At 46.1% G+C, this 27,979-nt stretch overlaps 1 protein-coding gene across 5 annotated transcripts; it reads left to right on the plus strand.

Annotated features, from left to right (window-relative positions):
- Positions 1–784: 784 nt before the first annotated feature.
- otud3 (OTU deubiquitinase 3) lies at positions 785–25,074 on the plus strand. 5 transcript variants are annotated; one of them, XM_078238925.1, is made up of 9 exons: positions 785–1,166; positions 1,541–2,021; positions 7,452–7,600; positions 9,057–9,169; positions 12,283–12,405; positions 13,195–13,341; positions 19,126–19,222; positions 20,099–20,286; positions 23,559–25,074. In XM_078238925.1, the coding sequence occupies exons 2-9, from the start codon at positions 1,819–1,821 to the stop codon at positions 23,733–23,735; spliced, it is 1,197 nt and encodes a 398-aa protein (XP_078095051.1). In that variant the 5' UTR covers positions 785–1,166; positions 1,541–1,818; the 3' UTR covers positions 23,736–25,074. The 5 variants fall into 5 exon arrangements, with proteins under 5 accessions (XP_078095051.1, XP_078095054.1, XP_078095053.1 ...); XM_078238928.1 differs by having other exon boundaries at positions 13,195–13,317; XM_078238927.1 differs by having other exon boundaries at positions 20,099–20,277; positions 23,559–23,998.
- The last annotated feature ends 2,905 nt before the right edge of the window (positions 25,075–27,979 follow it).

Here is a 27,979-nt window from a genome sequence, read left to right on the forward strand (position 1 = left end):
GTTGATGGGTTTGAGTTGGGAATAAAAATGGATTGTGACTGGGAGAGCCTGGGATTTTAGGATAGGTTGAGACTGGGGGGGATTGGGTTGAGGACAAGATAAGGTTGGTCTAAGGACTTGGGGCAGTTTAAATTTGGTCTGGGGGGCAGGTTAAGGACTTGGGGCAGGTTAGGGTTAGTCTAGGGGGCAGGATAAGGTTGATCTGGGGGGCAGGATAAGGTCTTGGGGCAGGTTGAGGTTGATTTGGGGGGCAGGTTAAGGTCTTGGGGCAGGTTGAGGTTGATCTGGGGGGGCAGGTTAAGGTCTTGGGGCAGGTTGAGGTTGATCTGGGGGGGCAGGTTAAGGTCTTGGGGCAGGTTGAGGTTGATCTGGGGGGCAGGTTAAGGACTTGGGGCAGGTTAGGGTTAGTCTAGGGGGCAGGATAAGATCTTGGGGCAGGTTAGAGTTAGTCTAGGGGGCAGGATAAGGTTGATCTGGGGGGCAGGATAAGGTCTTGGGGCAGGTTGAGGTTGATTTGGGGGGCAGGTTAAGGTCTTGGGGCAGGTTGAGGTTGATCTGGGGGGGAGGTTAAGGTCTTGGGGCAGGTTGAGGTTGATCTGGGGGGCAGGTTAAGGACTTGGGGCAGGTTGAGGTTGATCTGGGGGGCAGGTTAAGGACGGGCAGGTTAGGGTTAGTCTTTGGGGCAGGTTGAGGTTGATCTGGGGGGGAGGTTAAGGTCTTGGGGCAGGTTGAGGTTGATCTGGGGGGGAGGTTAAGGTCTTGGGGCAGGTTGAGGTTGATCTGGGGGGCAGGTTAAGGACGGGCAGGTTAGGGTTAGTCTTTGGGGCAGGTTGAGGTTGATCTGGGGGGCAGGTTAAGGTCTTGGGGCAGGTTGAGGTGTATCTGGGGGGCAGGATAAGGTCTTGGGGCAGGGTGAGGTTGATCTGGGGGGGGGGGGGGGCAGGTTAAGAACTTGGGGCAGGTTAGGGTTAGTCTAGGGGGCAGATGAAGGCCTAGGGGCAGGTTGAGGTCTTGGGGCAGTTTAAGGGCTTAAGCAAGTGGCATTAAAGGTCCAGGTTGACTACAAGTTCCACAATTTAGCTTGCTGAAGTTAGTATCGACGCTGCGGGACCAGGACGGGGAAGAGATGAGATCCGGCGGTGCCGTGGCGGCTGAGCTTTGGGGAGGTACTTCCAGGTTCAGGTCTGTTTCACCCCCTCCTTCCCAATTGGAGGGAGTGCGGGCTGGACTCGTCCCGCTTCCACTCGGGGAGGCGGGACCGCCGAGCGCCAGTCACCTCAGGCGGGGCGGCGCTGCGCTGCTACGAAAGCCCGAGGCTTCAGACGTGAGTGTAGGCCTCTCTCTTTCCCCCTCCATCCCCTCCCCCGCTGGGGAAAGAATAAAGATCAGTAGCGGCAGCTCTGGTTGCGTCAAAAGGATCTCACAATGTGGCGGGCCTGAGCTCAGCCGACTTCTCTCCATAAACATCATGTAATATAAGTTGCTCAGCGCCCACCTCCTGCTCTCTATAAATAACTTTTTATTTTCCTTTTTGTTTCAGGACTTGGGAATTCCTCCTTCCTGTCGAGTGGAAGACCAGAGTGAGAGCTCTGGCTCCTTGTTTTAAATTTCATTTCTTGCTCTTACCTCCCACCAAGCTCTTGGGCATCTTCTCTCTGGTTGTGCCCCTGTTGCCATGGTGACACTCTGCCCTCTGCCTCTCTGATTTTATCCCCCCCCACCCAATCCCTGGTTCATCATTCACCCTCTTCCTTGTAGCTCTCCCCCAACCCCACTCCCCCCCCCCCCCCCCCCATGCACTCCCGGCTTCCCTGAGCCATGTCCAAGAAGCAAGTTGTCAAAACCAGGACCAACAAGAAACTCGACTTGGAGAGGAAAAGGGACGAGAAGGCAGTGAGACGGGCCCTGGCCAAGGAGAGGAAGAACAGGGCCCAGGCGGGGGCAGAGGACGAGGAGTTTGTGAGCTTCGCCAACCAGCTGCTGGCCTTGGGACTCAAACTCCGGGAGGTTCCCGGTGATGGGTAAGATGCCTGTTGTCACACCGCCCAGCTTTGCTGATACTTTGCCTGTGTGGGCAGCACAGTGGTTAACACTCCTCCCTCACAGCGCCAGGGACCTGGGTTCAATTCTGGCCTTGGGCGATTGTCTGTCTTGTGTGGAGTTTGCACGTTCTCCCCATGTCTGTGTGGGTTTCCTCCAGGTGCTCCAGTTTCCTCCCACACTCCATAGATGTGCAGATTAGGTTGATTGGCCATGATAAATTGCCCCTTTGTGTCGGGGTGGGGTTAGTAGGGTAAATACATATGGTTATGGAGAGAGGGCCTGGGTGGGATTGTTGTTGTTGCAGGCCCGATGGGCCAAATGGCCTCCTCTTGCACTGTAGTGATTCTATGAAAAACTAGTGGTGGTTCAAACCCATGTAAGCATTCCAATCGTAACTTTCTCTAAGGTGTGAGGGGAGTGTTTTAAATTCCTTTCTTTTAAAATGAAATGTAAGGCATTTGCCAAGCATCAGTAGGAGGTCATGCGTTGGAAGAGTTGAGAGTGCAGTAATTCGGCTTTTTGTCCTTAAACTCATTTATATTGCACAGAGTACATCACTTATTCATTTGCTGAGTAGGGAGACTGAGATTACTCCACAGTTGGTGGCTGACAGTTTGAGTTTAAAAACCTGCAGCTGCTGAAGATATCATTTGTAAATGCCAGCACGGTGAAAAATCAGATCTGACTTTGGGTTTAGGCACTGGACTTCAATAGAAATTTGTTTGCTTTGAACCTGAAGCTGGTGTACACACCCAAGCATTTGTTATAAATCCTATGTCGAATAAAGACTGAGAGAGTTTGAGGCTGGATACTTTCTGTCTTGTTGCAACTTTCCCCTGCCCCTTGGCCCAGGTCATGTTTTCTCCTCCTGGCTTTAGTTAAAATGTCTGATTTTAAAATGTTGTAGCAGCTCTCTTGGTTGTGAGGTGTTGAATGCACGATCAGTTAGATGGATAAAACTCTAGAGCACGTTTAAGTGACTTTGAAGATTTGTGTTCTACATTTTGACGTTCCAGGGTCTATAAATTAAGCTATGCAGTATCCATTGAACACTTCACATGCCAAGATTGAGTTCCTCTGCTTTCCATTTTAGTTGAATTGTTAACAAGTTAATACAGAACAGAGAGGTATTTGACACTGTCATTTTAAGAGTGGACATGATGATCTCACCTAGGCCAATTTGCAGGTTCTGATCACCGTGCCGAGATATAAGCTTGGGTAGATGAGTGTGTGATGAGGCTTAAAAACACAGTATTGTACAACATCCTGGATCTCCAGAGTAAAGCTATCTGATACATTTTTGTCTGAGGGCTCAGACTGTTATATAATGAATTATATGTGAGCTGAAATGAAGTTAAATATAACACTTGTTTCAGTTGAAATCATGGGAGCGAGAGCCTCATCAAATGAATCGCAACATTCGGTAAAAACGCTTCATGTGAAGTTCAAACCTTGCTGAAATTTAAATAAAATGGATGTGGGCCGTGAGTTGCTAGTATGCGTCACACAGAATAGATTCAGACCATGCTTCCTTCATATTTTGTACAGAACAGTGTTTAAATTCCTTTGTGGCATGACCTTCTCATCTCTTTAGCCTCCTTCATTCATATAACCCTCGCACCACCAATAACTCTCCATTTCTCTAACTCTGGCCTCCTACATAACCTTTCCTCCATTGATGATTGTGCCTTCAGTGAGGTAGGATTCACACTCTAGATATCCTTCCTAAAACCTTGCTAAATCCTTCCTCCCTCTTTATTTCCCTTTCGCTCTTTAAGATAAAGTTTAAAGTTGTTTTATTAGTCACAAGTAGGCTTACATTAACACTGCAATGAAGTTACTGTGAAAATCCCCTAGTCGCCACACTCCAGCACCTGAGGGAGAATTTAGCATGGCCAATCCAACTAACCAGCACGTCTTTCGGACTGTGGGAGGAAACCGGAGTACCCGGAGAAACCCACGCAGACAGGGGGAGGACATGCAAACTCCACACAGACAGTGACCCAAGGTGGGAATCGAACCAGGGTTCCTGGTGCCGTGAGGCAGCAGTACTAACTACTGTGCCACCATGCTGCCCCAAAAACCCTAAAATCCCTAAAAACCCAGCTCCTTGATCAAGCTTTTGGCAATATGTCTAAATATCTCTAGTTCAGCATCCATTTTTATCAAGATTACACTTCTGTAAAGTGCCTTGAGACGTTTCTTTTCATTAAAGGCACTGTATAAGTGCTAGCTATAGATCCTAACTGTAAACTGTCTATCTATAAACATTATACAGAAGATTCTGGCTATGAGTGCCACGTAGAATAACTTCATATAGAATAACATACCTTTTGAAGGGGGTGTTACATCCTGAATGTCATGGTGACAGATAAACTGGCAAAACTTTATTGTCATAATTTGAGGGCATTGTATCAATTTGTTGTGATAAATATTGTTTAAAAAGTTCTATCATCTTGTAATAATAACTTAAAGCCACAGAATTGTTACAGCACAGAAAGAGGCCATTTGGTCCGACTTGTCTGTGCTGGCTCTCTGTAAAGCAATTTACCAGGTGCCACTCCCCCATCTTCTCCCCATAGCCCTGCACATTCTCCTATTTTTGGTTTTTATGGCATTTATCTCATTTTTGGCCTCTGCACTCCTTGATTGAATCTGCCTCCAGTACACTCTCAGCCAGTGCATTCCAGAAGCTCTCAAACTATCAGCAAGTGCATGCTTCGGGAGTGACATTGTTAATCGTGATGCTTATGGCTCAACCTCAGAGTATAAATGGACACAGCGGGAATAGTTGTGGTTGGGGAACCATAAGGAGTTTGTATCTTACGCCGAGTTGCATGCAGAATAAATTTGCCAAAGGTAAAAGACAAGCCACTGTGTAATTCCTCCATATACTAACATTTGATATTAGCAATCCTAAATAGTTGCTGTGTGAAAAAGTTTCCTCTCATGTCACAATTTCTTCCATTGCCAATCGCCTTAATTCTATGCTGTCTCCTTCTCAGTCCTTCCACCAACAGGAACATTTTTTCCCCTGTCCAGACCGCTCATGATTTTGAATAACTGTGTTATTCGGGGCGGCATGGTAGCACAGTGGTTAGGGGCGGCACGGTAGCACAGTGGTTAGCACTGCTGCTTCACAGCTCCAGGGACCTGGGTTCGATTCCCGGCTTGGGTCACTGTCTGTGTGGAGTTTGCACGTTCTCCTCGTGTCTGCGTGGGTTTCCTCCCGGGTGCTCCGGTTTCCTCCCACAGTCCAAAGATATGCGGGTTAGGTTGATTGGCCGTGCTAAAATTGCCCCTTAGTGTCCTGAGATGCGTAGGTTAGAGGGATTAGTGGGTAAATATGTAGGGATAAGGGGGTAGGGCCTGGGTGGGATTGTGGTCGGTGCAGACTCGATGGGCCAGATGGCCTCTTTCTGCACTGTAGGGTTTCTATGATTTCTATGTGTCAAATCTTCTGTCAACCTTCTCTTCTCCAAGGGAAACAGTTCCAACTTCTCCAAGCTATTAACTGAAGCTCCTCACCCCTACACATGCCAGTTGGTGAATGCTGAACAAACATAGTTCACAGAACTGTATTGTTGTTTTTGAAGAGCGCTTAAGATTTTGAACTGCATAATGTAGGGCACAAAGGATCATTCAGTCCATAATGTTTTAGCTGCAGCCAGCTATCCCATTTCCCTACCTTTCCCTCTCCTTTTATTTTCCTCTTTTTCCAATAATTAATTGTTTAAATTTAACATTTGGCAGATAAATGGTAAATGTGGTTTAATGCATGGAAGTGTATGATTTGGCTGTGGGAACTTTGATATGGATTATGTTCTAAATGGGACTGAAAAGAATTGTTGGAATAGGTGAGACATCTTGAGGTCTGGGTGGACAGAGTACTAAATCTGTCGCTCAATGTTCCCAGCCTGTGGAAGCAATGGAATGTTGGGATGCATAGCAAGGGGTATAAACATATAAATCCTGAGAGAGAATTAAGAAAGCTGTATTGGTTCTGTGAGACCATATCTGGAGCATTGCATGCCATTTTGGTCTTCCTATTTCTAAGCAGGACATTCAGTTATTGGATGGGGATGCTAGGGAAATGCTTCATGGTTGATCCCAGAATTTGAAGAAATGCTGCTCAGTGGTTAGCACTGCTGCATCACAGCTCCAGGGACCTGGGTTCGATTCCCGGTTTGGGTGACTGTCTGTGTGGAGTTTGCACATTCTCCCCGTGTCTACATGGGTTTCCTCCGGGTGCTTGGGTTTCCTTCCACAGTCCAAAGATGTGCGGGTTAGGTTGATTGGCCATGCTAAATTGCCCCTTCGTGTCCTGGGATGCATAGGTTAGAGGGATTAGCCGGGCAAATGTGTGGGTTTATGGGTGGGATTGTTGTCGGTGCAGACTCGATGGGCCGAATGGCCTCCTTCTGCACTGTACGGTTTCTATGTTTCTGTACAAAGAAATTTCTTTCTTGATGCGTGTCTAAGAGGGTATGATAGCAGTAGTTATAATGATGAAAGGTTTGAACAAATTGGGTCCGGGCAATTTTTCTGCTGCCGGCTGAATTTAAGCACAAAATTCATTTTTAACAAATGGTGGGCAAAAAAAAAAAGAAATGCAGGTTGAAGTTTATCTTCTCAATAGGACGATGATTACATGGAACAGATTACCAGCATGGCTAGTGGAGCAAAAATCTTATTGGGTTTCAAGAAGAAGCTGGACTGTGTTTTTTTGCCAAAAATGATATAAGAACATAAGAAGTAGGAGTAGGCCATCTGGCCCCTCGAGCCTGCTCCGCCATTCAATAAGATCATGGCTGATCTTTTCATAGACTCAGCTCCACTTACCCGCCAGCTCACCATAACCCTTAATTCCTTTACTGTTCAAAAATCTATCTATCCATCTATCCTTGCCTTAAAATTCAGTGCTTTTTAAAATGTACCAAGTAAGTACTGTAGATTGTTGGTCGATGTGGGCCACAGGTCTTCTCCAACCAGAAACTGGTCTATCTCTTCCTTTTTAAATGGCTGCAGAATTGTGACAGTGAAGTATGGTGTATGACAGTGGAGTCCAATCCTTTTAGCTTCAATATTTTTGCTTGGATAATAAAACCTTTAGGGTGGGATTTTCCGGCCGTGCTCGCCCCAAGACTGGATAGTCCCGGCCGAGGTCAACGGACCTTTGCATGGTCCTGTCCTGCCCGCTATGATTCCCGTGGAGAGCGGGTTGGGAAAACTTTGCCCTTCATTTCATTTGCCAGTGGTCTAACCCATACGTGCCTAATTCCTGGAAACACTAAGGGAGCCTGTGCTCGTGATGCCACCATCCAGTGACCATCCCTTTGACCCTGAAGTTGATGGTCTTTGCTTGTTTTAATTTGGAGTGACAGAGTGTCCTGTTTTTTTCTTTGAAGGAATTGCCTGTTTCGTGCTCTTGGCGATCAGCTGGAAGGTCACTCCCGAAACCATCTAAAACACCGGAGGGAAACCGTGGACTTCATGATAAAACATCGGCAAGATTTTGAACCATTTGTCGAGGATGATGTCCCTTTTGATCGATATGGTGAGTCTTAATCTGGATATCCCACTAACCCCGAAGCATAAGCAAAAGCTGAGAATTGATAGCAAACGTTTAGCAGGTTGGGCACACTTCATGGAAATAGTATGAATGAGTGTAGCACAAACTGTGTTATCAACATTGCTCCGGTTTCTACCAGTTCTACTTATTGTGTAGTCGGAGGGTGCTTAGAAACCTCCTTCAGCTGTGGTTGTCAACAGGCTTGTTGCTTGGCATGCCCCTCCATATACCCAATTCAATGAGATTCCCGCACCTAGGGGACATATGCCATCAACGCTGAGGAGCAGAGAGCAGAATTTTCTGTGTATTTGGCAGAGTGCAACAGCGGGTGCGAAAAGTGGCATTGAAGCTGCTGGCACTAACAGCAGCTTCCTCCCTGTACTGTTGGGAGCAAAGAAAAACTAAGGGGGTAGGTCCCACGAGCAACTTTATTTTTAAAATATTGGGGTGTCATTTTTGAAGGCCCAGTGCACAAAAGTTCATCTGGACTTCCCATTCCTTCTCTCGCCAACAGTACCTGGGCATGATCCTCCGTCTCCCCCCCCCCCCCCCCCCCCCCCACACACACACACACCGAATGCCCCAAGCGATTCAGTCCACCTGAGCTCCTCTGGGAGATCTGTCCGCCAGGTGCACACCATGGGGGATCAATTATGATTCACGCCAGTCTGCCCTTACGCCGATGTGAATGGATTTTCCTACAGGAGGGAGATGATTCAGACATAGAGACCTTGTAATGAGGTTCAAAAGTATTATAATGATGTTCCCGGCATTGAACATCAGGATCCCGTTAAGTCATAGGCGGGGACCACTGTGGCGATACTTCTCGTTGACGTAAAATGCAATGTGGGCCCCTCGAGAGAGAGAGAGAGAGAGCGATTTTCCAACACCAAACCTGCCAAGAAGAACACAAGTACAAAATCCTAGCCATTTTTAGGATCATAGAATAACTACAGTACAGAAGGAGGCCATTCGGCCCATCAAGTCTGCATCGACCACAATCCCACCCAGGCCCTATTCTTACAACACCATACATTTACCCTGCTAATTCCCCTGACACTAGAGTCAATTTAGCACGGCCAATCAACCTAACCTGCACATCTTTGGACCGTGGCAGGAAACTGGAGCACCCGAAGGAAACCCACGCAGACACAAGGAGAACGTGCAAACTCCACACAGATAGTGACCAAAGCCAGGAATCGAACCCAGGTCCCTGGAGAGATGTAAATTTGTGGTGTCGGTTGCGCAGGAGCAACAATAGATCAGTGAGGACTGTGTGATGGGGTGTGCTGTGTTGGTGCGGAATATATTAGTTTTTGTTCCAAAAAATCTCTAAACTGGAACTATTGAGACCAAAATATCTGCTTACTCCTCCAACTAGTGAACACTGAACATGGAGGCAGATATCAGGACACTGATGGTTTCGATTTCTGTTTTTCAGTTGCAAATCTGGAAAAACCGGGTACATTTGTTGGCAACGATGCAATAGTCGCCTTTGCAAGGAACAACCAAGTGAATATTGTGATTCACCAGCTTAATGCCCCACTTTGGCAGGTAAAATACAGTGTCACATCGCACCTCACGTTGAAATGCCAAGATAATACCAAGAGTGTATCGAGGATCCTGCTTTGGACACTATAACACATCAGTAACATTTTTCGGAATGATTTGTCCAAAACCCCAGGCTCTCACGTTTTGTACTCAGCAGCTTCCTCTTTAGTATTCTGTAGCATGCTCTGTTAAAGACATACAAATTTATTTTTTCGTAACAGTGGAGTTCTGATGCAATGTCTTGCACTTGTGGAGTCATAGAGGTTTACAGTGTGGAAACAGGCCCTAACGCCCAACTTGTCCATGCCGCCCTTTTTTTTTAAGCTCGACCCAATTGCCCGCATTTGGCCCATATCCCTTCTATACCCATCTTACCCCATGTAATTGTCTAAATGCTTTTTAAAAGACAAAGCCTCTACTACTACATCTGGCAGCTTGTTCCAGACACTCACCACCCTCTGTGTAAAAAAACTGCCCCGCTGGAGCCTTTTGTATCTCTTCCCTCTCACCTTAAACCTATGCCCTCTAGTTTTAGACTCCCCTATCTTTGGGAAAAGATGTTGACTAGCTGAGCTATGCCCCTCATAATTTTATAGACCTCTATAAGATCATCCCTCAGCCTTCTACGCTCCAGAGAAAAAAGTCCCAGTCTATCCAGCCTCTTCTTAAAACTCAAACCATCAAGTCCCAATAGCATCCTAATGCATGTGCTTTTTCTACATGGAGGGGTTGGTGTTCTTTGTGTGGTGCGATGTCCAGCCAGTAATGTTTCTGACTGCCTTGTAATTATTACAAGATATGAGATTATCAGTTGAGCCTATAAGGGCGGCACTGTGGCACAGTGGTTAGCACTGCTGCATCACAGCGCCAGGGACTCAGGTTCGATTCCCGCTTGGGTCACCGTCTGTGTGGAGTTTGCACGCCCTCCCCGTGTCTGCGTGGATTTCCTCCGGGTGCTCCAGTTTCCTCCCACAGACCAAAGATGGATTAGGTGGATTGACCGTCCTAATTGCCCCTTAGAGTCCCAAGATGTGTAAGTTAGATGAATTAGCCACGGTATATGTGTGGGGTTACAGGGATAGAGCGGGGTGGTGGGCCTGGGTAAGATACTCTATCGGAGAGTCGGTGCCGACTCGATGGGCCGAATGGCCTCCTTATGCTTATTGAGACATGCTGGGAGATGATCATTTGATGGCTTTTATAATACGCTGGGTATTATTTTGGATCAGTTATGTAGTGTACGTGTGTTTTTGTGGTCTTGATGCTTGGACTGGGAACTGTTACTTGCCCAAAGCTGGTTAGAAACTGCTGATGACTCACAGGGCGCCCTCATCAGCTGATCCCACAGACGTGCCCTGTCAAACCAAACAGGGAATAGGAATCCACTAAAATCAGGCAGCTTCTCACTTTCTCGCTCCAAAACTGTTTCCATGGAGGTGCATTACCTTTACTGCCTGAGGTCCAGCAATTGCAAACGCAGTGGAATAAGAGCTTGGAGGGTGACATAAGAAGGTCACTGAGGCACTCTTTGAAATGAAGGGATTAGGACAGGGAAGGATCACAGCCCCGCCCGCTACCCATTTAACCAGCAGCATCAGAGGGTACAAGGAGTGAAATAAATTACTGGTGCATCTCGCTGCTCCCGATGGGACGTGAATTAAACCCCAATTTTCTGGGCATCTTCCACTACTGCATCAAAGAAGTAACAGCAAAACTCCTAGAGTGGGGGTATTGGAAAAGGTGTTGAGTTGGTCAAATAGATGAAGATTTGGCTAAAATGTCTGTATCATCCCATTCCTGCAGAGTATGGCCTCACACAGGAGAGGATTGGGGAAGGTACACAAGTAGATCCATCATCAGTGATACCAGCACTTTCAGAGGGAAAGGAGCAGGAAGAAAATAGCAGGAAGGATAGAAAGTGTAGCCAACATAAACCCAGGCGAGTCCAAAAGATGTGCTGGTTAGGTGCATTAGCCATGCTAAATTCTCCCTCAGTGGACCTAAAGGTGCCGGAGTGTGGCCACTAGGGGATTTTCACAGTAACTTCATTGCAGTGTTAATGTAAGCCTACTTGTGACACCAATAAATAAACTTTAAAACTCATTGTCAGCATCAGTCCTTCCCAGGTCAGACAAAGCACAGGCGAGGACAGTGTCCAGTACACTGCAACACCTACTCTGCCATTGGTTGTCTTTTCCCATGAGTTTAAAAGCCTCTTGTCAATGTCTTTTGTCCTATCCACTTTTCCAGAGAATCACTTGTACTGGTAGCAGTGGCAAATGGTGCAGGATCAACTTCAGAAACTGTGGCTCCTAAATGTTTCAGATAATACAGTGTAACATGTGACATGAATAGGGGAGTTTAAAACACTCAGCTGTTTAGTGTAAACTTGTAAGCCATTTAGGAGCACATATACACCATTATAGGCATTCCTTGCGAGATGCTGGATAGCTTTCACCCAAGGGACCTGCACAGCTCGTGCTTGAAGTCTGTACTCTACACTTTCAGGTTCTGTGGTATTTATACAGTGCAAGTACCCAAGCTTTCATAGAATCCCTACAGTGCAGAAGGAGGCCATTCGGCCCATCAAGTCTGCACCGACCACAATCCCACCTAGGCCCTATCCCCGTAACCTCATGCATTTATCCTAGCTAGTCCCCCTGATACTAAGGGGCAATTTAGCATGGTCAATCTACCTAACCTGTACATCTTTGGACTGTGGAAGGAAACCGGAGCACCCGGAGGAAACCCACGCAGACACGGGGAGAACGTGCAGACTCCACACAGACAGTGACCCGCGGCTGGAATTGAACCCTGGGCGCTGTGAGGCAGCAGTGCTAACCACTGTGCCACCGCGCCGCCAGTACAAATTGAATGTAGCCGTTGTGTGTGTAAAGGCCTAGTGACTGTGTGGAGTAGGTGGCTCTCATAGCTGGTTCCTAGTGTTTTCAATGGATCTTGCTGTCGGGAAAAGTTTTCTCTTTTTTTTGTTTGTATTTTAAAAATGTAAACAATCATTTCAATGAAAATCATACCCCCACATATCATAAGTTTCTTTGTAATTATCATGAATGATTCAGAACACTAATGGTTGATAAATTATTTTAAATCTGCAGGTTTTTGGAACCCGCAAGAGCAATGCTGTGGAATTGCATATTGCCTACAGATACGGGGAACACTATGACAGTGTGCGCGTGCTCAATGATAATTCAGAAGCGCCTGCAAACCTAAAGACAGAGGTTGGTAAATGTATGTGATTGTGCCCTGAACCCTTTTGCACACTCTCCATTTACACAAGTGTCATTTCTCCCCCTCGGTAATGTGCAATGTTAATATTGCGTAGTCAGAGTTACTGGAAATGCCTGTGACATGCATTCCGGTTCACCTACAACAGGGAAAGGGCGAGAACTAGAAGTCAATAAGCAGCTCCATTTTGGTACACGTTTTAACAGTTTACTGGGGGTAAGCTAGCTTGTGACATGGAGGTTTAATTTCCTTTTAATGATCACCACTCGCTCGGGCTGTGAAATGAATTCTGAGCACAACCAGAATGTGGAGGGGGCTACAAAAGCAGGAAATGCTAAGGAAACTCAGCAGGTCTGACAGCATCTGTGGAGAGAGAATAGAGACAACGTTTCGAGTCTGGATGACCCTTCAGAATATTGTCTCTATTCCCTCCCCACAGATGCTGTCAGATTTGCTGAGTTTCGCCAGCATTTGCTGTTTTTGTTTCAGATTCCAGCATCCACACAGAATTTTTCCTTCATCTGTGGAAGGGGGCGCTATCTGATCCGACTTAACTTTACCAGATAACAGCTGCCAAAAACGTTGCTCTCTTGTGTGTTTAAAAAGCTTCTAGGTTCTTTCGAACTTTATTTTGAGCCAAAAGGAGTAGGGCTGCTTCCTCATTCTGCATTTGTTTTGTATAGCTCCTGGTATAAATAGCAGCACTTCTTTTTGTGTGTGTGAAGAGATCAGAACAGCACCAGATCCACAAATGTTGATGTTTAATTATGTGACTCTTACAGATGCTAATTAAAGATGATTCAAAGAAAAAAGATCGGAACAAAATGTGTCACTACCAGCTGGAAGATATTCGAGATTTTGAATGTGAAGTGACCAAGACTGATTTGGATGATGCAGTTCAGAAAGTACGTAACGCAACAGGGTGCATGGTAAGTAGCATGGTAACAGAATTGACCCAAGCTACCTTCCGTGACCCTTGGCTAGGAAGTAATGTTGGGATCAGTCTCTGTATTTTATTATCAAGTACACTTTTTCTAAATGAACTGTAAATATTCTGTATCTATCTACCTAACTTAGATCATAGAATAAATCATAGAATCTCTACAGTGCAGAAGGAGGCCATTCGGCCCATTGAGTCTGCACTGACAACAATCCCATCCAGGCCCTATCCACGCAACCCCACATATTTACCCCACTAATCCCTCTAACTTGCGCATCCCGGGACACTAAGGGGCAATTTAGCATGGCCAACCCACCTAACCCGCACGTCTTTGGACTGTGGGAGGAAACCGGAGAAACCCATGCAGACACGGGGAGAACCTGCAAGCTCCACACAGTAAGTAGTCTCACAACACCAGGTTAAAGTCCAACAGGTTTATTTGGTAGCACGAGCTTTCGGAGCGCTGCCCCTTCATTTAGGTGAGTGGTACCAAATAAACCTGTTGGACTTTAACCTGGTATTGTGAGACTACTTACTGCGCCCACCCCAGTCCAATGCCGGCAACTCCACACAAGGCAGTGACCCAAGCCGGGAATCGAATCCAGATCCCTGGCACCGTGAGGCAGCAGTGCTAACCACTGTGTCATCGTGCCACCCCGAGGAAAATTTGTTTTCAACCAGAGTGTAGTTTCCTGTAAAACAGCTTTAAAGGGTGCCTGCTGGCTATCATGTACATAAGCACATTGTTTTTAGATTTTTAAATTATGACCAGTCTATAGTACAATTTAATTATTGAGAAGTTTTATTTGAAACCTTCGAGCTTGCTGTGGCCACGCTGTGTGGTTTCCATTCCAACTGTCAAGTCTTTGTTTTACTGTGAGTCTTTCATTTGGAATTTATGGTGCTGGAATTGTGTATTTAATTGTGGTTGTTTAAAAAGAAAATGACATTGAGGTATGTCAGTACAGTGGCTAAATGCAGTACCTGGTGCAGTACTGAGCCACAGTAAACAGACTGCTGAATCAAGCATGGTGCTCAGCCACACTGACCAGGAGCCTGTTGCTTGATTAGGTCAGCAACAGTTGTGGTGCTACAATAGGGCTCAGTGTCCTTTGGTTAGTGAGAGGGGAAAACCTTCCAAGATATCTATTCCTAATCAGTGACAACAAAAACAAAATACTGGAGAAACTAAGCAGGTCTGACAGCATCTGTGGAGAGAAAATAGTGCCACGTTTCGAGTCTGGATGATCCTTCAGAGTAAGAAGTTTAACAACACCAGGTTAAAGTCCAACAGGTTTATTTGGTAGCAAAAGTCACACAAGCTTTCGGAGCTCCAAGCCCCTTCTTCAGACCTGAAGAAGGGGCTTGGAGCTCCGAAAGCTTGTGTGGCTTTTGCTACCAAATAAACCTGTTGGACTTTAACCTGGTGTTGTTAAACTTCTTACTGTGTTGACCCCAGTCCAACGCCAGCATCTCCACATCATGATCCTTCAGAGTCATAGAGGTTTACAGCATGGAAACAGGCCCTTTGGCCCAACTTGTCCATGCCGCAATTTTTTTTTTTAAACCCCTAAGCTAATCCCAATTGCCCGCATTTGGCCCATATCCCTCTATACCCATCGTATCCATGTAACTATCTAAATGCTTTTTAAAAGACAAAATTGTACTCGCCTCTACTACTACCTCTGGCAGCTTGTTTCAGACACTCACCACCCTCTGTGTGAAACAATTGCCCCTCTGGACACTTTTGTATCCCTCCCCTCTCACCTTAAACCTATGCCCTCTAGTTTTATACTCCCCTACCTTTGGGAAAATATATTGACTATCTAGCTGATCTGTGCCCCTCATTATTTTATAGACCTCTATAAGATCACCCCTCAGCCTCCTATGCTCCAGAGAAAAAAGTCCCAGTCTATCCAGCCTCTCCTTATAACTCAATCCATCAAGTCCCGGTAGCATCCTAGTAAGTCTTTTCTGCACTCTTTCTAGTTTAATAATATCCTTTCTATAATACGGTGACCAGAATTGCACACAGTATTCCAAGTGTGGCCTTACCAATATCTTGTACAACTTCAACAAGACGTTCCAACTCCTGTATTCAATGTTCTGACTGATGAAACCAAGCATGCCGAATGCCTTCTTCACCACTCTGTCCACCTGTGACTCCACTTTCAAGGATCTATGAACATGTACCCCTAGATCTTTGTTCTGTAACTCCCCCCAATGCCCTGCCATTAACTGAGTAAGTCCTACCCTTGTTCAATCTATCAAAATGCATCACCTCGCACTTGTCTAAATTAAACTCCATCTGCCATCCATCAGCCCACTGGCCCAATTGATCAAGATCCCGTTGCAATTGGAGCTAACTTTCTTCAATGTCCACTATGCCACCAATCTTAGTGTCATCTGCAAACTTACTAATCATGCCTCCTATATTCTCATCCAAATCATTAATATAAATGACAAATAACAGTGGACCCAGCACTGATCCCTGAGGCACTCCGCTGGTCACAGGCCTCCAGTTTGAAAAACAACCCTCTGCAACCACCCTCTGGCTTCTGTCAAGAAGCTAATTTTGTATCCATTTCGATACCTCACCCTGGATCCTTATGCAACAACCTACCATGCGGTACCTGAGCTGAACAAAGAACAGTACAGCACAGGAAACAGGCCCTTCGGCCCTCCAAGCCTGTGCCGCTCCTTGGTCCAACTAGACCAATCGTTTGTATCCCTCCATTCCCAGGCTGCTCATGTGACTATCCAGGTAAGTCTTAAACGATGTCAGCGTGCCTGCCTCCACCACCCTACTTGGCAGCGCATTCCAGGCCCCCACCACCCTCTGTGTAAAAAACATCCCTCTAATATCTGAGTTATACTTCGCCCCTCTCAGCTTGAGCCCGTGACCCCTCGTGAACGTCACTTCTGATCTGGGAAAAAGCTTCCCACCGTTCACCCTATCTATCCCCTTCATAATCTTGTACACCTCCATTAGATCTCCCCTCGTTCTCCGTCTTTCCAGGGAGAACAACCCCAGTCTACCCAATCTCCCCTCATAGCTAAGACCCTCCATACCAGGCAACATCCTGGTAAACCTTCTCTGCACTCTCTCTAACGCCTCCACGTCCTTCTGGTAGTGCGGCGACCAGAACTGGACGCAGTACTCCAAATGTGGCCTAACCAGCGTTCTATACAGCTGCATCATCAGACTCCAGCTTTTATACTCTATACCCCGTCCTATAAAGGCAAGCATACCATATGCCTTCTTCACCACCTTCTCCACCTGTGTTGCCACCTTCAAAGATTTGTGGACTTGCACACCTAGGTCCCTCTGTGTTTCTATACTCCTGATGACTCTGCCATTTATTGTATAACTCCTCCCTACATTATTTCTTCCAAAATGCATCACTTCGCATTTATCCAGATTAAACTCCATCTGCCACCTCTCCGCCCAATTTTCCAGCCTATCTATATCCTGTTGTATTGCCCGACAATGCCCTTCGCTATCCGCAATTCCAGCCATCTTCGTGTCATCCGCAAACTTGCTGATTACACCAGTTACACCTTCCAAATCATTTATATATATCACAAATAGCAGAGGTCCCAGTACAGAGCCCTGCGGAACACCACTGGTCACAGACCTCCAGCCGGAAAAAGACCCTTCGACCACTACCCTCTGTCTCCTATGGCCAAGCCAGTTCTCCACCCATCTAGCCACTTCTCCTTGTATCCCATGAGCCTTAACCTTCTTAACCAACCTGCCATGTGGGACTTTGTCAAATGCCTTACTGAAATCCATATAGACGACATCCACGGCCCTTCCTTCATCAACCGTTTTTGTCACTTCCTCAGAAAACTCCACCAAATTTGTAAGGCGCGACCTCCCTCTTACAAAACCATGCTGTCTGTCACTAATGAGATTGTTCCGTTCTAAATGCACATACATCCTGTCTCTAAGAATCCTCTCCAACAACTTCCCTACCACAGACATCAAGCTCACTGGCCTATAATTTCCTGGGTTATCCCTGCTACCCTTCTAAACAACGGGACCACATTCGCTATCCTCCAATCCTCAGGGACCTCACCCGTGTCCAAAGAAGTGACAAAGATTTCCGTCAGAGGCCCAACAATTTCATCTCTCGTCTCCCTGAGCAGTCGAGGATAGATGCCATCAGGCCCTGGGGCTTTGTCAGTTTTAATGTTCCCTAAAAAACCTAACACTTCCTCTCTTGTAATGAAGATTTTCTCTAACGGGTCAACACCTCCCTCCGAGACACTCCCGGTTAACACTCCCCTCTCCTTCGTGAATACCGATGCAAAGTATTCATTTAGGATCTCCCCTATTCCATTGGGTTCTAAGCATAATTCCCCTCCTTTGTCCCTGAGAGGTCCGATTTTCTCCCTGACAACTCTTTTGTTCCTAACGTATGAAATGAATGCCTTAGGATTCTCCTTAATCCTGCCTGCCAAGGACATCTCGTGACCTCTTTTTGCCCTTCTAACTCCCCGTTTGAGTTCTTTCCTACTGTCTCTGTATTCCTCCAGAGCTCCATCTGTTTTCTGTTGCCTGGACCTAACGTACGCCTCTCTTTTCATTTTAATCAGATCCTCAATTTCCCTGGTTATCCACGGCTCTCGAATCCTACCTTTCCTATCTTTCCTTTTTACAGGCACATGCCTATCCTGCAGCCTTATCAATAGTTCCTTAAAAGACTCCCACATGCCAGACGTGGACTTACCCTCGAACATCCTCTCCCAATCAACATCCACCAATTCCTGCCTAATCTGGCTATAGTTAGCCTTTCCCCAATTTAGCACCCTGCCCGTAGGACAGCACTCATCCTTTTCTGAAGAGAAAGAAAATTGGACAAGATTTATACTATGAAAGTTGCGGGGGGGGGGGGGGCTGTAATTGGACAAAAGGAATGTAAATGGTGATGGGGCGGCACAGCCGTCAGCACTGCTGCCTCACAGCGCCAGGGACCCGAGTTCAATTCCGGCCTCGGGTGACTGTCTGTGTGGAGTTTGCACATTCTCCCCGTATCTGCATGGGTTTCCTCCGGGTGCTCTGCTTTCCTCCCACAGTCTGAAAGACGTGCTCGTTAGGTGCATTGGCCATGCTAAGTTGCCCCATAGTGTCCCGGGATGTGTAGATTAGAGGGATTAGCTGGGTAAAAATGTGGAGTTACGGGGATAGGGCCTCGGTAGGATTGTTGTCGGTGCAGATTTGATGGGCCGAATGGCCTCCTATATTGGAGGGTTTCTTTGATTCTATAAGAGCTGAGAAAGGTGTTAAGATTGTCATTAAGTGATGGGAATGTGTGAATGGCAGAACAAGGGTACTAATCAATGATCCCTGCTGAAAAGCATGCGTGTGTCTTCATTGAGTACATGGTGAGTTTTGGTTCTCATAACCACCACAGTCAAACAACCAGTAGCTGTTGGGGCTCCTACATGAAGAATGGCCACAGGGGTGAAGTACAAGAGGAGATAAGAGTGCCCTTGGAGCCCAATTGTGTGTTCACAGGAGAGGAGCTAGGAAAAATTGGATGGATTGGCTATGGTAAATTTCCCCTTGGTGTCCCAAGATGTGTAGATTAGGAGGATTCGCAGGGTAAATACGTGGGGATGGAGTCTGGGTAAAATGTTCTGTTGGAAAGTCGGTGTAGGCACAATGGGCCGAATGGCCTCCATCTGCATTGTCGGCATTCTGTGATTTCTATGAAAGTGAACTGATTTGTTGCAACAGTTGATGGTCTCCTTGTTTTTCCTATAGGATACCGATGTGATTGTTCAAAATCTGGAAGCTGAAAACTACAACATAGGGTCTGTGATACTTACCATCTTACAGATGGAAGAACTGAAGAATAGCAGTGAGTTCCGCAGCTGAACATTCAAATACTATCTGTGTCAAACATATTGCAAGTTCACTTCAAGCAGAAATGTTAAGCTGCAGTGACTTTCTGACTGGCTTCCTCTTTTCATTGTTTCTCTGTGAAGGATTTGCCCTTTGGTGTTCCAGACTCAGTTACAGGATTTTACATCGTAAACATCTGACTTGTTGAGGGTCCCGGGGCTAGACTTTGCTGTAAATGTTCAGAGACTTCCCCTGGACAGCATTTAAAGCTAATTCTGACTCGTGTTTGGGTGTGTGCTGCAGTTTATGCAAGCTCCCAGATCAATGTTAGCTTATATTCCCTCAAACTGTCCTGACAAGCTGTCTAGCTCCATCATCAAACTAAAAGAATACACATTCTCTCCGTGTCTGCATGGGTTTCCTCCGGATGCTCCAGTTTCCTCCCATAGTCCAAAGATGTGCGGGTTAGCTGCATTGGCCATGCTAAATTGCCCCTTAGTGTCCTGGGATGGGTATGTTACAAGGATTAACAGGGTAAATATGTGGGGTTACGGGTATAGGACCTAGGTGGTATTGTTGTCAGTGCAGACTTGATGGGCTGAATGGCCTCCTTCTGCAATGTAGGGATTCCATGAGTTGCAATAGATTTGGGAATTGAGTATTGCTTGATGGTATACTAGGTAAATGTACTATCTGGTACAGCAGTATCCGATTTAGTTGAGGATTTTTAAAAACATAACGCAGGTCTGGAATATCAGGCTCCTTTTACATAATGCAGTTTTGAGATTCAATCATTGTACGTTCGCTGGTGTATAACCGCAGTCTGTAGAGTGACCCAGTTTCTGGCCTGTGAGTACGTCATACGTTGGATTTAATTTAAATTTTCATTTAGATAGCGATGAGGAGTCCAACCAAACCAGTTCGAATTGCAGCCCTCAGCACTTATCACCCCTCTGGATGGATAATGGAACTGGCAACAGGATCTTTGGAAATCAAACCATCAACACTGAAGAAATTGAAAACAACAGGAGGCTGAATGAAAAGGAAGAAAACAAAAGGACTAAGAATAAGGTGTGTAAGGTACGTGTTAGACAGCCTGACCGAGGACAGGTGCGAAAGAGAAAGCCCCTTGTTAAACCAAAGACTACAATGGCCACCGATTTCAATGATGTGGAATTCTGGAATCTTATAATGCAACATGGAGTTTGCAGGTTCTCCCCGCGTCTGCGTGGGTTTCCTCCGGGTGCTCCAGTTTCCTCCCACAGTCCAAAGATGTGCAGGTTAGGCGGATTGGCATGCTAGGTTAAGCGGATTGGCATGCTAAATTGCCCCCGAGCTTCTCAAGATTGTGGGCGGCACGGTGGCACAGTGGTTAACACTGCTGCTTCACAGCGCCAGAGACCCGGGTTCGATTCCCGGGCTTGGGTCACTGTCTGTGTGGAGTTTACACATTCTCCCCGTGTCTGCATGGATTTCCTCCAGGTGCTCCAGTTTCCTCCTAAGAACTGAAAGACGTGCTGGTTAGGTGCATTGACCCGAACAGGTGCCAGAATGTGGTGACTAGGGGAATTTCACAGTAAGTTCATTGCAGTGTTAATGTAAGTCTTACTTGTGACTAATAAATAAACTTTAGATTAGAGGGATTAGTAGGGTAAAGGCATGGGGTTACAGGGATAGGGCAGGGAGTAGGCCTGGGACAGATACTTTGTTGGAGATTGGGTGCAGACACGATGGGCTGAATGGTCTCCTGCACTGGAGGGATTCTATGATTCCACAACACCACACAGTCTGCTATACAAGTCTTTAAATTCCTGGTTTGCAGCAGCATTTCTGGCTAGCAGACCTCCCACAATGGATGATAAAGGGTCAATGGCAGAAAACCACATCATTTTTATGGGATGCAACTGTGCCTCCCCGGCATACCTTTCAAAGTCAGTGCTGCTATTGGCCAATGTGTGATAAACAGATGGAAATAATATGACTTTATCGATGTATACTTTCTTCATTATTCGCCTCTGAAGGCATTGATTCCACGCTAAGGTTCAGTCCTACAGGCAAAGGGTGTTTTTAACTCAAATATATTGCTCCAACATTTATGGGTTATTCTTGACGGTAAACATTGGCAGGGATATCTATCTAATGCCAAGGCCATTTCAGTCAAGCCCACCCCTTTCCTGTCCTAACCTCTGAATAAACATAGAAACATAGAAAACTACAGCACAAAACAGGCCCTTCGGCCCCACAAGTTGTGCTGAACATATCCCTACCTTTTAGGCCTACCTATAACCCTCCATCCTATTAAGTCCCATGTACTCATCCAGGAGTCTCTTAAAAGACCCTATTGAGTTTGCCTCCACCACCACTGACGGCAGCCGATTCCACTCGCCCACCACCCTCTGTGTGAAAAACTTCCCCCTAACATTTCCCCTGTACCTACACCCCAGCACCTTAAACCTGTGTCCTCTTGTAGCAGCCATTTCCACCCTGGGAAAAAGCCTCTTGAGTCCACCCGATCTATGCTTCTCAACATCTTATACACCTCTATTAGGTCTCCTCTCATCCTACGTCTCTCCAAGGAGAAAAGACCGAGCTCCCTCAGCCTATCCTCATAAGGCATGCCACTCAATCCAGGCAACAAACTTGTAAATTGCCTCTGCACCCTTTCAATCTTTTCCACATCCTTCCTGTAATGAGGCGACCAGAACTGAGCACAGTCCTCCAAGTGGGGTCTGACGAGGGTCGTATATAGCTGCATCATTATCCCCGGACTCCTAAACTCAATCCCTCGATTGATAAAGGCCAACACACCATACGCCTTCTTAACCACCTCCTCCACCTGCGGGGCCGATTTTAGAGTCCTATGGACCTGGACCCCAAGGTCCTTCTGATCCTCTACAGTACTAAGGGTCTTTCCCTTTATATTGTACTCCTTCATCCCATTTGACCTGCCAAAATGGACCACTACGCATTTATCTGGGTTGAAGTCCATCTGCCACTTCTCCGCCCAGTCTTGCATCCTATCTATGTCCCTCTGTAACTTCTGACATCCCTCCAGACTATCCACAACCCCACCAACCTTCGTGTCGTCGGCAAACTTACCAACCCATCCCTCCACTTCCTCATCCAGGTCATTTATGAAATACTTATGCTTGCAATAATGATCTTGTATTGTAATGGATTGTAGGTGGTAGAAAGAAATGCTCTGTTTTTCCTCTCTTCGGGAATGCAGAGGCCAATTAGGCACTTTGACTGTTGCCCCAGCTGAAATCAGTTTACTCAGCAAAAACCAGGGCCGAAACCTGGATCTTTCCAGGTTCGAGATACTTGCTGGAGAGACTCTTGAGCTGCTAACAGGTTTAACACCATCTGACGTACTGGGCCGGATTCTCCGACCTCGCTCATGACTGGGATTTTTCCATCCCGCCACACTGAACGGACATTTGGCTGGGGCCCAAAATTCTCTGACTTCGCTGCCCTCTGTCTAACGAAGAAGCTTTTATGGAAATAATTAGCTTTATAATATTGTACAGATATTTTCTTGAAATGCTCATGACACAATGTAGTGAAATATTCATTATGTATACTAGCTGTTGTAAGAAGCCTCACAACACCAGGTTAAAGTCCAACAGGTTTATTTGGTATCACGAGCTTTCGGAGCGCTGTTCCTTCATCAGGTGATACCGGAGATGAGGGGTGTAGCTTATGAGGAGAGATTGAACAGATTGGGTCTGTACTCGTTGGAGTTTAGAAGACTGAGGGGTGATCTTATAGAGACATTTAAGATAATGAAGGGGCTGGATAGGGTAGAGGTAGAGAGATTCTTTCCACTTAGAAGGGAAACCAGAACTAGAGGGCGCAGCCTCAAAATAAGTGGGGGCTGGTTCAGAACAGAGTTGAGGGGGAACTTCTTCTCTTAGAGGGTAGTGAATCTCTGGAATTCTCTGCCCATTGAAGCAGTGGAGGCTACCTCGTTGAATATGTTTAAATCACGGGTAGATAGATTTCTGATCGATAAGGGAATTAAGGGATATGGGGAGCAGGCGAGTAAGTAGAACTGATTCGCTTCAGTTCAGCCATGATCTTGTTGAATGGCGGGGCAGGCTCGAGGGGCTAGATGGCCTACTCCTGCTCCTATTTCTGATGTTCTTATGTGAGTGGCCTCATGAAGGAGCAGCGCTCCGAAAGCTCGTGATACCAAATAAACCTGTTGGACTTTAACCTGGTGTTGAGACTTCTTACTGTGCCCACCCCAGTCCAACGCCGGCATCTCTACATACTGGCTGTTAAAATGGATAGTATTTAACAATGTGCCACTGTGATTCTGCTGGTTAATTTGCATTTTAAAATCCTAGGTAACAAACAAGCAGCGGAAAGAACATCAACGGTTAGAAAAGAAGAAACGACAGGAAGAAAGACATCGACAGAAAGTCCTAGACAGCAGGAGCAATAATATGGAAGACAATGGACCCAATAGGGACTTGCAAGCACCTGTTACCCTGGTGAAAACATTTACAACTTTAAATATTTGATCCGTGGACAGCAGCACCCTTCTCAGCTGGCAATCGCCTGACGTTGAATGGGTTATACAAGTCTCCTGGGTGGGCAATATCATCTTGGGAGATGGAGAGGTTTTCTGATGCTGCTTTAGATTAAGAAAATATTTGATTCACTCCTTTTTCTAAAGAACTTGTTTTTCTTTGCAAACTTGCACATAGGCAAACTGGAAGAAAACGTCTCAAGGTGAAAGCGGTGGATTACTTACATTTTACAAATGCAATAAATCTTCAAATGGTACTAAGTGAGAATTGAAAATGAGCAATGGGAAATGTGCGTGCAGATGAATGTTAGCAGTAAATGGACTCCCCAAGGCAAGAATGCTCCTCGATAACTGTGTGCGAGCATGTGTTAGAGAGATTGTCACATTTTCAAATTTCACTTACCTCTTACACCTGCGTTAATACTCATTATTGGAGGTGAAATGTGAGGTCCTTTCTTTATAACATGAATTTACACATCTCCCTGAGGAAACTATATTATAGAATGGCTTTTGCACGCAAATGTTTCTGAACACACCAGTGTCCAGGAGGTGTAGTATTCACCTGCAGGTATATTTTGGGGTACGGCCATGGACATTTAGGAAAATAAGCTTTTTTTTAAAAAAATCCTTTCCGGGACTTGAATTATTTTTTTAAGTAAAGGTTACAAATATGCTGCTAACTACCAAAAACGAAGGATGCTTTCCACACAGACCGTGTGAATCGGCTTAGCAGCTGTTCAGTCAGCATGAGGCAAATAGAAGCATTGCAACTTCTGACTGGCACCAGAAGTTGCTACATCTTGCACATCGAGGCTTTGTCGGAGATAGTTTGGTTGAACACCCCACCCCCCCCCCCCCCTGCCCCCCCCCCCCCCAACCCAGAGGTGACTTAAGTTAAAGAAACTCCTGAATTTGTTTGTTGAATTTCTACCTCTTGAGATTTTTTTCCTTGCTTCTATGTAGGGAACCATTTTGACTGTGGTTGAGAATAGGCACTTAATGGACAGCTAAGTTTGACAGCTGGCTATTGAATGGTTGCTTGTGTTTACTATATTTTGGCTGTGTACATAAAGTGATAATATATGATCGCCTCGGTGAGAAGCTAAGCTTGTTAAACAGTTTCTAAAAACATTTTTTTTCGTGCCGCGATGATTTGAAATTAGGAGCACACGAATCAAGAGACAAACTTAAAGATTCTGAGTTGCTATTTTGTTTTCAAGCACAACCAATCTGATGTATGCACTCCAGCAATTCTTTACCAAAACTACATTACTGTAACTGAAAATGCTTTACAAAGATATTTTAAGAAAATAAAACCACCCTACCTGTTACCAGTTGTGCATCTTGCTTCCCTGGGCGCAGATGGTCTGGCTTTACCAGCCTTGCCTCTGGGTTTACCAGCCTAGTCTCGGGTTTGTAGAGTTGGCAAATGAAGCTGGATTCTACGGGCTATTCTCGTTCGAATGCTGTTCAGTAGCATTCCTAAATAAAAACAGGGAATGCTGGATTAACTCAGCAGGTCTGGTAGCATCTGTGGAGAGAGAAACAAGAGTTAATGCTTCCGGTCCATTGTCCCTTCTGCAGAACATGCTAAAACTGGATATATGCTTTGGCAAGTTCATCAAATTTCCCCTTGCAGTACCGCTATGGGTTTATTCATTCAATCCAAAGATGTGTGGGTTAGGTTGATTGGCCATGCTAAATTGCCCCTTAGTGTCAGGGGGATTATCAGGGTAAATACATAGGGGTTATAGGGATAGGGCCTGGGTGGGACTGTTGTCGGTGCAGGCTCGATGGGCTGAATGGCCTCCTTCTGCACTGCAGGGATTCTATGATTGATATCCTCAGGAAAGTGAACCAACCTTGTCTAGCCTATGTGTCTGAGTCTTGTTGCCCAAGGGGCAACCAGAGATGGGGAATAAATACTGGCAAAAATAAGTAGTTACCTTGTTTATAAGCCTTTGGAAGAAATTTAATCTCAGCCCATCTCAAGTTTTAGCTTTGTGCAGAAAAAACTTCAGACAAAAATATTTGTTTATTACAAGATTTAATTCTGGTCTTTCTGAAAATGAATGCATTGTAGTGTCAGAATTTGTTTCTCAGGCAAGAATGTTGAGAAATAATAGACTCAGCGCCTGAATGATATTTGAGGTGCTTATTTGATTCCACTCCTAACCCCGGTGGATGACTGAGCAATGCTGGTTTAGCATGAGGGATCACTTTTAGGATGTGATTTAACCCTGAGCAGAGCTTCAAAGTGTAGAGCCAGTCCATAAACAACAGCCACTGATTTCCACCTCTGCCGTAGGGATGAGATGTTCGAGTTTAGACAGGGGAATACACACGGGGAAATGTTTTTTGGGGAGCTTGTTGATGGTGACAGTGAAAGTGCGAAAATAAGGCTGAAGTTTCTAGGGTGCAGAGGCTATGATCGGTGAGGACCCCACTCTTGCTGTCTGATTTAATCACAGCCGACTCCAAATTAAAAAGCAGATCTGATCTGGACTGAGACCAACCAAAATTTAAAATGATCTGAAATCCCAACTCTTCAGTGGGTTTGGGATGATCATTCAAATTGGCATATTATTTCTGATATGACTCATTATCATCCCTCTCATCCTCTGTATAGCTTACCACTGGCCCTCAATTACTCTCAAACTCATAATCAACTCTCTTTTACCATTTGTAGATTCATAGAATCCCTACAGTTCAGGAAGAGGCAATTCAGCCCGGCATAGCAACACAGTGGTTAGCACTGCTGCCTCACAGCGCCAGGGATCCGGGTTCAATCCCAGCCTCGGGTCACTGTCTATGTGGAGTTTGCTCATTCTCCCCATGTCTATGTGGGTTTCCTCCGGGTGCTCCAGTTTCCTCCCACAGTCCAAAGATGTGCTGGTTAGGTTGATTGGCCATGCTAAATTGACCCTTACTGTCAGGGATTAGCAGGGTAAATATGTGGGGTTTCCAGAATAGGGGCTGGGTGAGATTGTGGCCAGTGCAGACTTGATGGGCCAAATGGCCTCCTTCTGCACTGTCGGGATTCTATGAAGTCCTCACCGACTCTCCCAAAGAGCATCCCGCCCAGGCCCTCCCCTCTGCCCTATCCCCATAACCTCAAGCATTTCCCATGGCTAATCCACCTAACCTGCACATCTTTGTACACTAAGGAGCAATTTAGCACAGCCAATCCACCTAACCTTTACATTTTTAGACAGTGGGAGGAAACCGGGGCACCCGGAGGAAACCCACACGGACACGGAGAGAACATGCAAACTCCACACAGTCACCCAAGGTTGGAATTGAACCCGGGTCTCTGTTGCTGTGGGACAGCAATGCTAACCACTGTGCCTCCATGCTGCCTCATTATGTAACTCACTGCCAGGAATTTATAACTGTTTGTAACTCCATCCTGGCCTTCTGTTCTCTCTGTACGACTTGCTGTCAGATCTCTGTTACTCCGGTAAGGGAGAGCCTGAAGATCGGGATTGCACATGGACCCTATAAAGCTACAACACAAGCCTGGAGCTGTTTGCTGCCTGGTTCAGGTGGTTGTGTGCTGACGCTGGACTTCCAAGGTCGACCATAGTGAATATCTGCCACACTCTTGCAGCGTGAATCCAAGCAGGTGATAACCTTGCTACAGCTGTCCCATTTCAAGGGTCACTTGCCCATATGGAGCACCCGGAGGAAGCTCACACAGGCACAGGGCGAACGTGCAAACTCCACACAATCACCCAAGGTGAGAATTGAACCCGGGCAGCAGTGCTAACCACTGTGCTGTCCCAGAAGGGCCATTTGCTGATGTGGCTGGACTTCAATTAACATTAAAAGTGAGATGAAACATCCCGAGGCCTTGTTCATCGTGGTCGGGGATTTCAATCAGGCCAAGCTCAAGAGCGTATTACCAAGTTACCGCCAACACGTCTCCTGTTCCACCAGAGGCCCATACATCCTAGACCACTGCTACACAAATATCAAACATGCCTATCGCTCTATCGCCCACCCACACTTCGACAAATCAGACCACAAGGCTGTGCTCCTACTCCCAGCTTACAAGCAAAAACTGAAGCAGGGGAATCCATCAAAGAGAGTCGTGCAATGTTGGTCTGAGGAATCGGATGATCTCCTGTGGGGCTGCTTGGAGTTAGTGGACTGGTCAGTATTTTAAAAACTCTGCGGCCAGCCTGAACGAGTGAGCCACTGCAGTAACTGACTTCATTAGTAAGTGTGTAGAAG

This window comes from Mustelus asterias, chromosome 22, assembly GCF_964213995.1.
Source record: "Mustelus asterias chromosome 22, sMusAst1.hap1.1, whole genome shotgun sequence".
In the NCBI taxonomy this organism is placed as follows: Eukaryota; Metazoa; Chordata; class Chondrichthyes; order Carcharhiniformes; family Triakidae; genus Mustelus; species Mustelus asterias.

What these genes read in the sequence shown, in the direction of transcription:
- otud3 (XM_078238925.1), top strand. Translation starts at nt 1,819, where the DNA reads ATGTCCAAGAAGCAAGTTGTCAAAACCAGGACCAACAAGAAACTCGAC. An exon ending in TTAATGCCCCACTTTGGCAG is followed by an intron (nt 9,170 to 12,282) that starts GTAAAATACAGT and finishes TTAAATCTGCAG; the next exon opens with GTTTTTGGAACCCGCAAGAG. An exon ending in GTAACGCAACAGGGTGCATG is followed by an intron (nt 13,342 to 19,125) that starts GTAAGTAGCATG and finishes TTTTTCCTATAG; the next exon opens with GATACCGATGTGATTGTTCA.